Below are 16462 nucleotides of genomic sequence, written 5' to 3'. Positions count from 1 at the left end.
TAGTCCCAATAGCCTTTTCCCATCAGGAAATTAGTCAACCTGAACCTCCAAGCATGGAAGTTATTCTTATCCAGCTTCTCAGCCACAATCTGTGTTATGCCATCATTAGACATCTTGCCAAACACACAATTTCACCAGAAACTGCACTCTGGTTTTTTTTGCACAACCTGCAGTATTTTCTGCACAGCGGTACTGCAGTACTCTCAAATGTCACAACCAGTGACTTCAATGCACATACATACACCCAATGGCAACTGTAGACCTCTTTGCAGCACCCACAGTGTCTGCACAGTCAATCTGTCTTCCTGCAGTTCTTAAAACAGAGTTCTGCAGAGAATCGATGACTTACCCGCAGTGCTCGAAATCGCCTCCTTTCTGAAAAACGGAGATCCAAACGCGCCCAAAACGCGTTTTCGGCCCGAAAATTATAGTCCAAAGGACTGTATAGTTGCCCTATAGCTTTACTCCCGCGAAGAAAGCTCCTCAATCGGAGATCGTTTGCCGGTGCCTCCCGTAGAGCTCCCGACAAGGGTGTAGTCACCAACACAATAGGGAAGAGTAGTTGAAGCTCTTACCCTCGTACCGCTTCCTGTGGTTCTCTTGCTTGCAGCTCAGCCCTTAGCACGAACCAGGCTCTGATACCATGAAAAGATGCAGGGGGAAGAGAGCTTGAGCTCTTGCAAGCACACACTCACACTCACAAAACCCTAATAGAGAACACACAAGGTGAGAGGCTGAAAATCTTCTTCTTCTCTACTCAACACTCAACACACCATATACAAGAATAAGAGTACACACAATATGAAAGGTACTCAACCAAATACATACACGGGTTCTCTATAGTGTGAACCCGACTAAATGAGCTGGCGCTATAACTATGCCAGTCTCTAGAGTGGCTGTCACACAGCCTGTCATCCCACTGGCCGCATATCACCCAAGATCTCACCAACCATGCCAGTGGTGTAAGTGCGGGGCCTATCCCCCAGTGTCCACCGCCTCACTAGAGCTCGATATCTCAACAGGTTGTTTAGGCAATGAGCCATACAAAAGGACACCGTGACATGTCCATACATACCTTGGAGAATAGCTCCTGCTGCCCTATTGGAAGGCTCCCCATCTGCAAAACAACGTTGATTCCTATCCATAGAACAGTTACTGTCCGGGATTTATTTTATCTATCGTAAAAACAAAAGTTTGAGTCTCGATTTACGGATCCATCAGTCCAGCCTAACCCCATCCGATCCCATGGGTTAGCCAACCGCCCAACCACTGTAGTGATGGGATCCAATTAAGAATTTGGTTAGGTTTTGTCCCGGGTACCAAGGAAAAGAGTTCCAAGGCCCCCTAGCCGGATGTTCATGCAAAGATAAAACTAGTCACACCACTCACACACCCAATATGAAATTGCCTTTTCATAGATTCAACCAGTTTAAAACAATCCTTTAATAAAACCATAGTATCATCGATCACCATCTTCCAATTTATCCAATTGATTCTTAGTTTCCCATCATTCCTTCATCAGAGTATCTATGGCATCATTGGCAACTAGAATGCTCAGGGGCCATTTCGATAGTTCCTAGCCCATAATACTCGGCAATATAATCACTTATCAAGATGGACTCTCGTTGAAGATCAGCAAGATCAACCAACAGATCCATATAAGGAGCCATGGACTCATCCATTGAAGACCAGCAAGGTCAATCAACCAGATCCATGCCCGATTTCAGAAAACAACTCCAACTCTGTTCCAATATCTTCCTCGACGCACGCGTGGGTATCCTAGGCGACCCAGAGCCCGAGCACCGTATGGTCAGCACCCTCTAGGATCCTTCGCAGGTGACCTAGCGCTTCACGCATAGGCCGCTTCCTTGGCCCCTCATCCACCGTACCGGAAGCTCACCATTTTAATCGCACCGAGGCTGGTCAAGACCTCGACCGACCTTGCTACGCGAGACGTCCTTCATTGACTCTCCGTCAGCAGTTACAACTCTATCATCACGACCTTAATCACAAGACGGCCAAAATGCTCCCCCCAGCATTCTTGACATAAAACAATCATTTACAAACAGTATTTACAAACAGTTTACAATACAATTTCTATTTTAACTTTCATTTTTCCACATTATCCCTCATTAATCTACATTACTTATTCCATATTCCATTTATATGTATACTCATCCCATCCCATCATTTTCCATCTCATCACTTCAGATTTCTTCACATCACATATCATATATTCACATCCATACATCCATATCTACATCCATACATCTATTTTCACATCCACATCTACATGCACATTCATGCATCCACATCCACATTCACATTCACCTTCATACATCTACATCTACATGCATACATCCACATCTCCATTCACATCTACATCTATACATCTACATCTACATGCATCCATCTACATCTCCATTTACATCCTCATCTATACATCTACTTCTACATGCATACATCCACATCTCCATTCTCATCTACATCTATACCTCTACATCTACATGCATCCATCCACATCTCCATTTACATCCTCATCTATACATCTACTTCTACATGCATACATCCACATCTCCATTCTCATCTACATCTATACCTCTACATCTACATGCATCCATCCACATCTCTATTTATATCCTCATCTAGACATCTACTTCTACATGCATACATCCACATCTCCATGTATCATAAAATTCTTTTAATTAATCTAGGATGATAGTTCCTAGAATATGGTAGGAAGTCCTCTTTTTAAGCTTTGAATGAAATTATTTTATGCGTAATTTTTATAAAAATTTTGCCATAGCTCCGCTACTATGACTGATAAATCTCAATTTTTTCTAAGGGATAGCATAGAAAAAAGCCATTAATTTGGCCTCAAGCATAGCTTAATCTTGGATTAAGGAAAAGCCTTATGAAAAGCTTCATTTGGATTGAAAAGGGTCATGAGTATGACCATTTCTTATGTGAGAGAGAGAAAGACCATTAGAATTAAATATAAATAGAATTTTATGTAATTCTTTACTAACATTAATTAATTAACTTCAGTAGCATTTCAAAAACCATATCAATTAAGCTTCTCAAGCTTGAGAGGGGTTAAGAAGAGAGAATCATTGAGAAATTATAGAAAAGATCAAAATTCAATATACTTACCTTATGATTTGCTTGATTCTTTATTCACGGTAGAGGCCCCCAACCAATCAATTGGTTTAGTATGTTGATGGAGCCACCAATGGAGATTGAAGAAAGAGAGAAGTATCAAAAACTAGTGAATTATTAAAGAATTCACAGTTCTTGGCTTAGGTAGAGTAGAGTAACAATGCATAAGACATTATATATTTTGGCTTAGGTGGAGTAGAGTAACAAAGCATAAGACACTATATATTTTGGCTTAGGTGGAGTAGAGTAACAAAGCATAAGACACTATATATTTTGGCTTAGGTGGAATAGAGTAACAAAGCATAAGACACTATATATTTTGGCTTAGGTGGAGTAGAGTAACAAAGCATAAGACATTATATTTTTTTCAACAAGGGGAGGCTTCTATTTATAGGAAAATTTGAGCTCCTAACCAAACAAACTGATTCTAGAATTTTTCAAGTCAGTTTGGTCACTTTTTGACCATTTTTAGGTCAGTTAAGCTAACTTTTTGGAACTAGACTTGAATGAGGAGAGAGGAGAGATGAAATATCTCAATTTTTATGAGTTTAAAACTCATTCAAACATGTGAAATATGCACCTCCTTTAAAGAACTCTCCTTCCTTACATATGTGTCATAGTTTTTTTATTAATAAACCTTGTACATTTTCAACTCTTCATCTTATGTGAAATATGCACCTCCTTTAAAGAACTCCCCTTCCTTACATATGTGTTTTTTAAACTAATAAACCTTGTACATTTTCAACTCTTCATCTTATGTGAGCATTTACTCCTTTTTGGATACCCAAAATATCTCATATTTTTAATATTGCTCATAGTTTTTTACTAATAAACCTTGTACATTTTCAACTCTTCATCTTATGTGAAATATGCACCTCCTTTAAAGAACTCCTCTTCCTTACATATGTGTCATAGTTTTTTTTTTACTAATAAACCTTGTACATTTTCAACTCTTCATCTTATGTGAGCATTTACTCATTTTTGGATACCCAAAATATCTCATATTTTTAATATTGCTCATAGTTTTTTACTAATAAACCTTGTACATTTTCAACTCTTCACCTTATGTGAGCATTTACTCATTTTTGGGTATCTTCTTTTTTTCAAATTGGATTTATCTCCTCCCTACACATGTATTGATGCTATTAGCCCATAGGAACCTTAATTGGACCATAGTCTAAAGATTTCTGAAAATCTAGACCCTTAGACTAAGGTTCTCTATACCTATTTCCAATTAATTCCAATTGCACATTTGAAAATTCTTTTTGAATTTCTGTTTCAGAGGAATTCATCTTAATTATATGAGATATTTTTCTATCCAAAAATATTCAAAATTTGAATATTCTCTCTCTAGAATATTTTCTCTCTCTAGGTTAAAACAGTTAGAAACAAGGTCTTTATATTTCTGAAGAGTGATTGATTACAGGGGAAGATACTAGACATCAAAAAAAGGGGGGTTGGGGGAGGAATCTTACATTCTACCCCACTTAAAAAACGCGAGATGTCCTCATCTCGCAACTTGTGATAATTTCGCAAGATGCACGAATATGAGACTTAGAGGAAAATTTTAATCAAGATTAACCACCAAGAAAAGTCTTAAAGAGGGCAAGATAAGAACAAGATTTAAACTTTATTCATTCTCGGAACTTATACAGTAAAGATAGAAGAACTCTTTACACTTCCATAAGCCCGTCCATCATATGGTCACAAAAGCAGTCCTCACAAGCTGCACAAGTATAGGGTAACTCATCTATGGGAATGATTCTGCTGGTTATTGCCGCACCTATCTCAGTGGTATGAGGTGATCCAACAAAAGGACCTCTGAGAGGTAAGCCAAAAACGGGGTAAAGGCATATCTTCTCATGAGGAAGAAAACACGCCAGTAAGAAGACCCGCTCAGAAAACCCAAGATGCCTTGATCTCATGACGCAGTAGTATCGGGGACCCAAACCCAAAGCTTCAATAACCATGGCCAAGCGGACATTGTTACGAAAGTGCTGCTGACCCCAGGGTGTTACCCTAGTTATGTTTTGATAGGTCCGCCATTTGGTCTGCGCTACAGAAGTTCCTAGGTGAGGAAAAAGTGAGCGCTCATACTGTTCTATAAAGTCTTTCTTCACAGACTCTCTTGCGTCTTGAAGGTGAGAAATCATCATGGATAAAACTAGTTCTTGTTGCCAAGCCATGAAGGAGATTAAGAAAGAAAGGAGATTGATGGGAGTAAGATTACTGTGAGCGACAAGTAAAAGTTACGACTTATATAAAGGAAGGAGCTAGCGTAACCTAGAAGCCAACGGTAACTTGCCACTGAAGTTTTACCATCTTTCCATGATTTGTGTTTGACACATTTTTCTATAGAAGGCATTAAGAATTTTGAGATGAGGAGATAAAAGAAACTTGTAGGCTAAGTCACCTACTTTCATTGAATTCAGATATAAGGATCACAATATCTGGGGGATAACTTCTTATACTCCCCAAGAGATAAAGAACTTCTTTTGGGCCGTACTCGAATGAAAACCAAAACCTTGGTATCCAAAACACCGATTTTCACTTCTGAACTCATTGTTCTGAATCCTTAAAACAGGTGGGACACCTGAGAAGTATTCTAGGGAAAGGGTCTTCCTTTTTTTAAACAGAATCATTCTTTTATTTTAGAGAGGGAATAATTATAAGATCAAAAAGGGAGATTCTTACTCCTGTATACCTCGAAGGCTGGGGAGGAATCTTACATTGAGACAATTGAGGGCGTACAAATAGAGGGCTACATCAATGAAAGCAAACTTAAAAAATATTTTAGACCACTAATGAGATGCTCTTGCAAGAATATCTTTTAAAACAATGAAAGGAGCTCGCAAAAGAAAAAATCTAGCAAGCTCAAGAAGAGGCTAAGGCAAGGGAGAAACAGATACTCCAGAAGAGAATGTTGCATGAATATGGCTTCACTAACTCTCCTTGACAAAGATGAACTAAACATTGAGCTAGCATGACTCAAGGTGGGAATCACTCTATGGCTAAATGTCATGGAATAAGCATTGTATTGATAGATACGGGATCAAGTCATAACTTGATCTCATATGAGACATGGCTAGCCTTAGATAAATGCATCTTGAAACCACCAATGCACAAGTACAAAGTGTGCACTACTTGACAACTACAGAAGCTAAGGGATTTCGAAGTATTAATGTTTCCATAAGAAATAATTCCTTAGTTGGAAAGGTGTTTGTCATGCCTCTGCAGGTTCGATGGAGGAGGAAAGGATCCTAGAATGATCTTGGATTTGTGCCAATAATTGTAATATCAAATGGGAGAAGAGGACAACACTACTGAACGAGGGCAACAATGTCATTTTTGTACCCTTATGGAGCCCGATAAACACAGGGAAGCAGGCCATGATTGAGGATATAGAAATACCAAACACGGTGACATCAGCTCATGTAGCAAAAAAGGCATCAATTTCGTAATCCCTACGCAAAAAATAGCCCAAGTCATAGGGTACACAACAGTGGGTGCCTAAGGGTCAACCTGGAAACCAGCTCTACAAGGATGAGGAAGGGCGTCAATAAGGCATCAACAAGAAAGGTTCAAAGAGGAGACAAGGGATAGAAATGGTCTTCATAGGTAAGTTGGCGGTACTCCAAACAAAACAACACTCCATAAAGCTTTCGTAAGCAATGGGTTCGAAAGGACTTGCTATGGCACAAGGTTATTTCCAGGGTAATAAAATAGTATACGTGCCATAACTCCACCCAGTGGCCACTGTTGCAAATACCTCCAAATACAAAGAAAAGGAAAATAAAGGCATTCAAAACTCGTTCACGACTCAAAGCCAAAAACCTGCAATTTCAGGGGTTTTCCCATTTTACAGGATTACCCTTCATGGCCTGAACTTTCACAACCTTAGACAATTTCACAGAATTTCATTTCATGAAATTATCCCATTTCACGGAACTGACTTTCACGCCCTGCACTTTCACGGCCTTAGACAATTTCACGAAAATTCCATTTCACGGAATTATCCCATTTCACGAAACTGAATTTCACAAGTTTACCCCATCTCATGAGGTTAGCCTTCACAGCCTACACTTTCAAGGAATTCCATTTCATGGAATTATCCCATGTTACAAAACTAACTTTCATGGGATTCCATTTCACGGAGTTACCCCAGTTCATGGAACTGACTTTTACAGTGTTGAACCAAATCACGAGAATTTGGACCCCGTCATGTCGCATCACTTAAACCCCCTCAATTTCTCACACCATTAACACACTTGCCATCAAAATTAACCTTAACACCCAAAACAAAAGAGAGAGAAAACAACAAGGTGTCGTACATGCCCCCACCAATCTATAGACTGACCTTTTTCTGAATGTACAAATGTTGATGTCAACAACATCTGACCCAGAAGCCACAGAGACACCCACGGTGACACAAGCTAGTGCAACGAGATCTCTAGTGAGTAAAAAGAAAAGACCCACACGGGGCCCGAAGCTAAGCTACCTGGGTTAGTATGCCCAAGCATTCCATGGCGCAATAATCAGTAGAGAGATCCACACTATGCATGAAAAGGTAGCCTTATAGTAGCACAGTCCTGAGTGCCTCCAAATTTTGGAAGATGCTGAAGTCAAAGACAAGCTGGAGAAGGTGGGTCTCGAATGGATGGCAGAGAATCTCCCTCAAAACATTGACACAAAGCTATGTGCAGAGAGTACATCAAGACATACGACAAGGCCACCAAGAGGGGGACAATAACCAAAGTGGATGGCACCATAGAGCAAGTGTTGATCATGGAGGATCTAATACGTGAGGCTCTCAAGCTACCACCACCAGTAAAAATACACACACATAACTTTGAAAAGATGCCCCTATATGCAATGTTAAAGAAGAGTTCTTGCAACTCTAATGGATCAAAATATGAGAATATCAGGGATGAAGTCATAAAAAAAGCATGCGAGACAATATCACTAATAATGCAAATGAAGCCAGTAGACAGGTACAACAGGGTGCCACTAAATAGAATAGCCAAGGTGCATGAGGAAAAGAAGGATGATTGGGCCTACTACATCCACACAGAGATGGAGAATTATCTAAAGGTCCATCAGTCGAAGATCTGCAACCCGTACCTAATGACACATGCGCCAAGTCACGTGGCGTAGAGGCCTCTTCTAGATCTAGAACCAGAAGAAAAAATGCAACAAGAATGCAGCCAACGACAAGAACCCATAGGCGAGATGTGACTACTCCTTGAGCGAGCCTCGCATATAGGTCAATTTGGCAGTAACTCCTCAGGACCCTTCTCAAACTCTGATTCTCTTTTTGTCTACACTAACCCTCTCTTTACTTCAATATGATATAAACCTGTCTGATGACCTAAGCCTAGGAGAACTAACACTAATTAATTAAAACACAGAACATGATGATGATCCTACCCTCATCATGGGAATTTTTCAAGGGGACTAGTACTAACTGACATCCTAAAGATATTTACTTTTATCCCTTGCACCCCATTGTGCTCAACCTTTGTAGTTGGTGAGACGGGTGCTACAAAACTCCAAAATCCTGGACAATAGTGTTGATAAATTAGACCTGTTTGTTCTAGATGATATTCCTGACACACCGGCCAACTACGAGGTTGTAGCCCAAAGTTATCAATGGATCATAAGCCATGGGTGGCTAGAGGTATATAATACTCATTAGCACTTAAATCTATGTGAGTCCTCTTTATATCATCCTTCTGGTATTCTAAAACTATAACATAATATCTACAAACATCTAAAAGCCATCTTAACCAACGTCCTTTATACTTTTGATAGAACACATATTGAGTATCCAACATAAATCCAGAGGATAATACTGAGCTACAAGACTTTATGAAGCTCCACAAACCCAACCACCCACCCCCAAATTCACGACATGGTCAAGAAGAAACATCAAGTTTTTCACTTAATCCTACTTACCCTGTATATTCTAATGTTGCCAATCAATTACTTAATCCATATCCAAATCCTTTGCCTACTGACAAATCTCAAGCGGACTGTATTTTTTCTACTCTTCCTTCTCAACCCTTAGAATTTCCCACTAACACTCTCACCCTCGAGGAGTTACGGGAGCTTAATCGTCTCCACCACAGCCAACTCAAGGGGTAAGTCACACTCCCCCACAAGATGTAATTGAACTGTTTACTAATGAAACAATTCTCAAGTCCTTGTGTGCTATAGAGTACGAAGGATTCATAAGAGCCGGGAATCTGCTACTCAAACCAAAGCTCATGTTCAAGGTATTAATGTAACTACTCAGTGGATCCTACCCAAAGCATACTCAGATGTCACACCAACAAAGCAACCCTATGTACCATATCTTCTCTAAGCACCTAGATCAGAATTAGAAGAGATACTACGTTTGGCAAAAGATGGCAGTTTATGGTCCAATGTGGCACGGAACACCAAGATGGCAAATCCACATTTGGCAGATCTATTGGAAATAAGGATTGTGATATTTATGATCAGTTAGTGCTTCCGCAGTGCTTCCGCAGGTGGAGGAAGGCCAATCCAATCCACATAAAAGGGGGTTATACAACAATTATCACAGATGATTCTAACCCCAAGCTAGAGGATTTCAGAATACAACCAGATTGGAGAAAAGATTATCTTACAATCCGAGAGCATAGCCATCAATATATGTGTGCACCACTAGCACAAAGAGTAGATCCCTTGTACATGCCACTAAAGAGAAGGTGGACACCATTGGAATTTTAAGAGGCAAAGTAAAGGGATTCACATGTCTGCTATAACTTCCCCATCTTCATGCAAGCAACATTTACAGATATAGGAGAGAAAAGAAAGTAGATGCTGAATTGGATACAAGCATGGCGCCATATCTCAGACCCGATAATTATGGCTAGTGTTCGATTCCTAAAACTGCTCGTGGTCCTGAGAGATCAACCCAAAGAAATATATGATGGATATGGTGCTGATCAGCTGCAGTAGTTTGACATGAATCAAGGACCAAGTAACAGAGGCATGATGTTATATTATCATGCCTAAGGTGTCTACCAGCATATATGCATGTCACATTCGAGGACATGGTTGACACAGTAGGTTCTGGATATCACACGCTGCATTCATGAGAACCCTGAAAAGGCTTTAGTCATACCAGAACTTCTATCATCACGAGTTCAGTGACCAGTCCTTTCAACCTTGGTAATAGGTTCTGAGGACAGAACCTACATCAAGTAGGGGGAGATGTTAATCCCATTTTGGATTAACAAATATGCTCCTCCATTTGAGGACATTAATAAGTGTCATGCAAAGGCACTATAAAAGTTTTACATTATGAGATATTGGCCATCCAAGTCCTTAGTTAAGTACGTTTTGGGCGCCGAAGTGTGAATAAGGACCAATTGTATACAAGGCATTTTCTCATAATGAATGGACACAATCTCCCTTTGTGCTATTGAGAGCTCTTGCTTTTGTCTTGAGACAGAGAGAACTCTAGCACTTGTGCCTTCTCTATACTTATTGGATATGCTCCATCACATGCACACATTAACATCCTCTTGGTAGAGTTCAAATCTCAAAGGTTATTGAGACATTAGTCTTGGCCCTTTTACTCTTGTTAAAGCTCATAGATGTACCACAAAAGACATGCCTTACGTTGGAGATATTCTTGGCTCCTAATCAAGCAAGCAGTGGAGATAATCATGGAGATAATTATGAAAAAGGTTAGTACCTAATCATCTCATTAGAGCAAAGCTAATGCATGTATCTCTACCTATCTAAAGAGGCATCAAATCAATGCAATGTGTGGTATCTATTTTCATCTGTAGTATTACTATGTTTTCATTTAATGCTAATTTTTATTATCATCCTCCTTAATCAAGATTTGGTATGTGCATTCCTTCATTAGAATTCTATCGACTCTGAGCACTTGCCATCGCTGCCACATCCATGCTCCACTCCATCGCCATGGGCCGAAGACCTACTAGATGCTACCGACGAGATCAAGAACACTGCTGCCGACACCTGAGCTAAGCCACACGGCCAGCTTCGCTCTTTGCTAGTAGCGCTACCCGAGCCATGTGGCCACTTTTCTTAAGCCTTTAATTAAGGCTTTTAAGTAAATAATTTTCATAAGGTTTATAAGCCTTAGTAATAAGCTCTATTAAAAATCAAACTCATCTGCTCATCACGGTCATGCCTTGGTGAATTGATCTCCTTCAGCTCTGCTCAACTCAACCGGATCTGTGACAACAAAATACAAGGTGGTTTTCTTTGAAGGTCAAGTATTTGAACACTGTTTTGCAATGTTCTTTAAATTATTGATGATTTGACTAGATCATGTGAAGAAATCATACAAATTTCATCTGACTCTAAAGCTTTGGTAAATCAGCCAACTAAACAAATTCTTAAGCCGAGGAAAAGAGTGATTAAAAAAATTAAAATCAAGGCTCGATAGAAAACTATGGTATTTTAATTATGCCAAATATATTGGTTTAGGTGATTTTCTTGCCACCCACAAACATGCGTTTGTATGGAATTGTAATGGATAACTAATCTCTTTCTACCTCAGCATTAGACACTGCTCAAAGAGAGTCTCTCAAGTAAGACCTTGCCATCATGTCCAAAACTTCATAGTTAGAAAGATTTACTGGGAAAAATTTTCATACTTGGCAGACTAGGCACAGGTTTATCCTTCAAAAGAAAGATTTGTGGAAAGTAATTACTACATCTGAAAATGATAGACTCACCATAAGGGAAGGAAAAGCACAATGGGAACTCTGTGACACTAAGGCACTTGCTATTTTAGCACTTGGGCTTGGCGATCAATATTTACATCATATTTCAAACATAGAGTCAGCTAAAATAGCATGGCAAACTCTTGATAGACTTTTTGGTACTAGTGGAAAGAATTCAAAGATAAATCTGAAGCTACAAATCTTTAGGCTCACTATGAAGACCAGAGACTCCTTTCCCAATCGTCTTAATAAGATGAAAAGTCTCCTTACACAATTAGAAGATATCAAGGCAATAGCTTTATTGCTAAATAGTATGCCTAAAGAATATTATAATATTGTAACTACACTTCTGAATGTTCCAGATCTTAAAATTCAAGATGTGGAGTGCTCTCTTATGGAAGAATATAAAAAGAAACAACTACGATAGGAAGCCTCTGAAGAGAAGTTGATGGATTAAGCATATGTCACTTAAAAGAAGAATATCAAACCTCCTCAATGCACTCATTGTGGTAGGATTGGCCATCTTGCAAAGAATTGTTATCACAAGGATAAACCAAAGCTTCAATGCACAACATGTGGAAAGCTAGGATATCTTGTAGAAAAGTGCTACATGAAAGGTGCAGCAAACATTGCTAGCACGTCTACGCTTGAAGAAAACATTGCTAGCACGTCTACACTTGAAGAAAACATTGCACTATGCAACCATGTAAATGCCAGGCTTATGATGATGAAGAGGCATCATGGGCTTTTTAAAAGCCATGTACTACTCTCCATTTCCCATATGTAAAACCACCTCTAACCACCGATAATGTAGGTTATGTGATATGTCTGTTCCCACATTGTCTCTCACTTGGCCATATAGCCCTCAAAGGGGAGATTGATGGGAGTGTTGGGTCTCTATGCCCAACTCATGATAGTGCACATGAGGCACTATGTTTCATGGAGTGATGATGGGGATTTGGAGGGATGCACTATGATTAGAAAATACCTAGGACTCATGCATTTTTATGTAGAGCTATGCTATTGCATTATGTTTTCATGTTCCATGTATGGATCAAGCAGGATGTTGGATATGCTCCATCACATGTATGCACACATGAACATCCTCTTGGTAGAGTTCAAATCTCAAAGGTTATTGAGGCATTAGTCTTGGCCCTTTTACTCTTGTTTAAGCTCATAGATGTACAACAAAAGACACGCCTTACATTGGAGATATTCTTGGCTACACGCCTACATTCAAGATATTCTTGGCTCCTAATCAAGCAAAGCAGTGGAGATAATCATGGAGATAATTATGAAAAAGGTTAGTACCTAATCATCATTAGAGCCAAGCTAATGCGTGTATCTCTACCTATTTAAAGAGGCATCAAATCAATGCAATGTGTGGTCTCTATTTTCAATCATCTGTAGTATTAGTATGTTTTATTTAATGCTAATTGTTATTATCATCCTCCTTAATCAAGACTTGTATGTTGCATGCTTGTATTGAGGAGTGAGAGAGAGTGATTGCCTTGTGTGGTGGTATGAGCAACTCTACAGTGAAAGCAGGGAGGTGGAGCTTGGAGAATTCGAGCTTCTCAAGTGAGCTTGGAGACAAGTGACACAAGTTCAAAGCATTGGTAAATGCCCTACGACAGTTGTGTTTTATTGCTCCTTCCTAAGGTGAATGCATTGAGTTCCCTCTCTCGGAGGTGTGGTAGCCCATAACATAGACATGTTTTGTGTACCGTGAAATCTCACTTTTTTTGTTGTGAAAAAATGGTGAGATAATGGCGGTATTTTCTCAATTTATTCACTTAGTCTTACCTCAGTAAACATCTATACATACTTTTTAATTCTCTTTGAAAGATCTATGGTGGGTGGAGAAAAAATGAGGTTCTGGTCTTCATGGTTACTTTTCTTCTTTTTTTAATTTACAAAGATGATTATTGATCCATACATCGAAATGCAAAGCTATGTTACATAGTATTTTGGTCGAATATAGAAACTATATATGGTAAGAATTCTCATTGAGATCACTTCAATTTCAAATTTCCTCTAAAACATGCAAGGAAATTCAAGTAAAAGAACACACAATAGGATAATAACCTTGATAGGATAAAGAAAATGCAAACATTATAGTAATGGTCTCAAGAACATTTTCTTGCAAGGTATACTACGTCACAAAATTTTCCATGTTGGTTTCTGCAGCTCACACACCTGTCTACTGCCCTACATGTTCTTATAGAAGTGTTTACTTATTGTCAATTTTTCAAGGTCAAATTAATTGTGGACAAAATATTTCCTATGATAATGATAATACATCCTTCTTTTAAGATTTATGTCAATATTATATACGATTTTAAGCAACCCCTTAATTCTTTATGTTCAAGATTTTGATTCTTAATGAATGCATGAAATCATGAGTATTACAAATTACATTTTGATCAACTTAATCATATGAGTTTAAAACCACAACTCATAATATCACCATTTTGAAGAGATACAATTTTTTCATACACATCACATCATTTTGTACTCTAGTTCTTATAGCTCATGTGCCTTTGCAGTATGCTACATATTTGTATTAAAGTGTTTTTGTCAAGGTTAGTGTTGCAAGACCAAAGAAATGATAATATACTACCTATTCTTTCTTTCTTTTTCAAGTGGCCTTTGGCTCAAGATCGTCCCATAGTTACCCAATTTCACTGCCCATAGATAGCCGCTCGTAGGCCCTTATTTATCCACCCGTAGGTCTGCCGAGGAAGCAGAAGGGGGGTTTTGAACCCAGGACCTCTTGGTCCTAGGCAAACAACTTCACCAGTTGAGCTATCACCTCATTCGCAATATACTACATATTCTTATACAAGTGTTTTGCTAATGATGACCAAAATTTTAATGAATGCATGAATTCATGAGAATAGCTCGTCACATTGAAGCTTACAATCACATTTCAAATTATATCAAGCTATCAAAACAAAGCACTTCCCTTTTAATTGAAAAAACTGAATATGTAGTTGTCCACTCCTTATACTTCTGAAAATCAAGACGCAAATTAAGGCCCAAATTATATTTTGAGTGAGATTACTCATGAATAAAATCTTGATAAACTCCACGAGTTCACGAACCTTGAGCCAGGACACGTGATGTGCAAATTTATGGCTATGCAAACATTTTCATAGTCACTGGAAAATATCATTTTTAACAAGAGATAGCACCTTTCCTTGGGACTTATTAAGGGAGAAAGGAGAAAGCCGTTTATTTATACTCTCCAAAGCTAATTCATCTAATCTTGAGATTCCAAATATTGGTTTCACGCTTGAAAACGCAGTAAAGCTTTAATTCACTATACAATGGAGAACTTAGACGAAGGCCCCTACCTGGAGCTGGCGAACTCGAAGAGCGTTCCAGTGGCGGAGTACATTGCGACGTCCACCTCCGCATCGAAGATGACGGAGAGCTCGTAATCCTCCTTTCGTAGCCTGTTGCGGCGCTTGGAGAAGGTGAGCCGGCCGTTGATGGGCTTCTCGATTCGACTGATGGGGTTGGTGGCGCGGCCCTGGGTGGCGGACAGCGGCCCCGATGATGGTCGGTTTTCCGCAGGCGCAGGATCATCAACCAACAGATGAAGGGGAGGAGCCATGTCGGCGGCTGCAGCTGATCGGGAAATAGTGGTGCGGGACGACGTCATTTTGGCTTGGCCGATCTTGCAAGTGCAGCGCGGCAGGCTGCAGGTAGTGTTAAAAAAAGAGCAGGTCGCGCAAGATTTCCGGTTAATAATGGCGAGGCACCACCCCCTTCTGCTTCATGAGGTGGTCCAAAGACTTCAACCCCGATGGACCTAAATCTTCAGTGTACCCTGTTTGGGTAGAGCTTCCTAACTTACCCATTCACCTTACTCCTTGGATCAAAGCCATCCTAGCTCCCCTAGGTCAAGTTTTAGGCACCAAAGCCTTCACTGACTACAATCCCGCATGGCACCCCCAAGTCCTTGTTGAGCTAGACTTGTCTCTCCCCCTCCCGGAAGAGATCTCCATTGGATGTGGGGAGTTCTCTCTCACCCAACCTATCCTCTACAAGCACTTACCAAACTCTTGCTTCCACTGTGGGAAACAGGGGCATCTCATCAGAAACTGCCCTATCAAGAACCCTCAAATCATTCTTCCTCACTCAGTTAACAAAGCTCCCCCCCCTCAGCCGGTTGGTCAGTCCCCCCCCCCTCCAATCCACCTTCTAATTCCAAAGATCCCGAAATTTCAGTTGGCAACAGGCGCAAGCCAGCAGTCAAACCTAAAACCCTTGTGCCTATAATTAAGCCGAACAGGTACTCTATCCTGGCTGCCATACAAGAACCTGGGGCTACTGAAGATGAACAAGACTGCGTGGAAAGTACTCCAATCAACAAGCTGAGGCTCGAGAAGGAGGTGGATAACCTTGATGACGCAGAAATGGACACTGTTTCCAGCCCAACAAAGGAGAACAGATCAACACTACAGCCTTCTGCATCCAATGACATGGAAATCAGTAAGGAGCTCAAGAGAGGGAGAGCGCAACTTGGTGCCACCCCCCAGTCAGCCACCAAGGGAGGTACA

General features: G+C 39.9%; 1 protein-coding gene across 1 annotated transcript in view; it reads right to left on the bottom strand.

Moving 5' to 3' along the window:
- Positions 1–15575, bottom strand: part of LOC147626664 (developmental protein SEPALLATA 2-like) — a 75531-nt gene extending 59956 nt beyond the window's left edge. Inside the window, exon 1 of the mRNA XM_086816844.1 lies at positions 15251–15575. Within this exon, the coding sequence (XP_086672970.1) occupies positions 15251–15561 (311 nt within the window). The 5' untranslated portion in view covers positions 15562–15575. The remainder of the gene's footprint in view (positions 1–15250) is intronic.
- Positions 15576–16462: the final 887 nt, after the last annotated feature.

The sequence above is a fragment of the Cibotium barometz genome, chromosome 22, assembly GCF_041138505.1.
Source record: "Cibotium barometz isolate CiBa-2024 chromosome 22, ASM4113850v1, whole genome shotgun sequence".
In the NCBI taxonomy this organism is placed as follows: Eukaryota; Viridiplantae; Streptophyta; class Polypodiopsida; order Cyatheales; family Cibotiaceae; genus Cibotium; species Cibotium barometz.
Note: the sequence above shows the minus strand (reverse complement) of the source record. Positions and strands in the feature narration are given on the sequence as shown.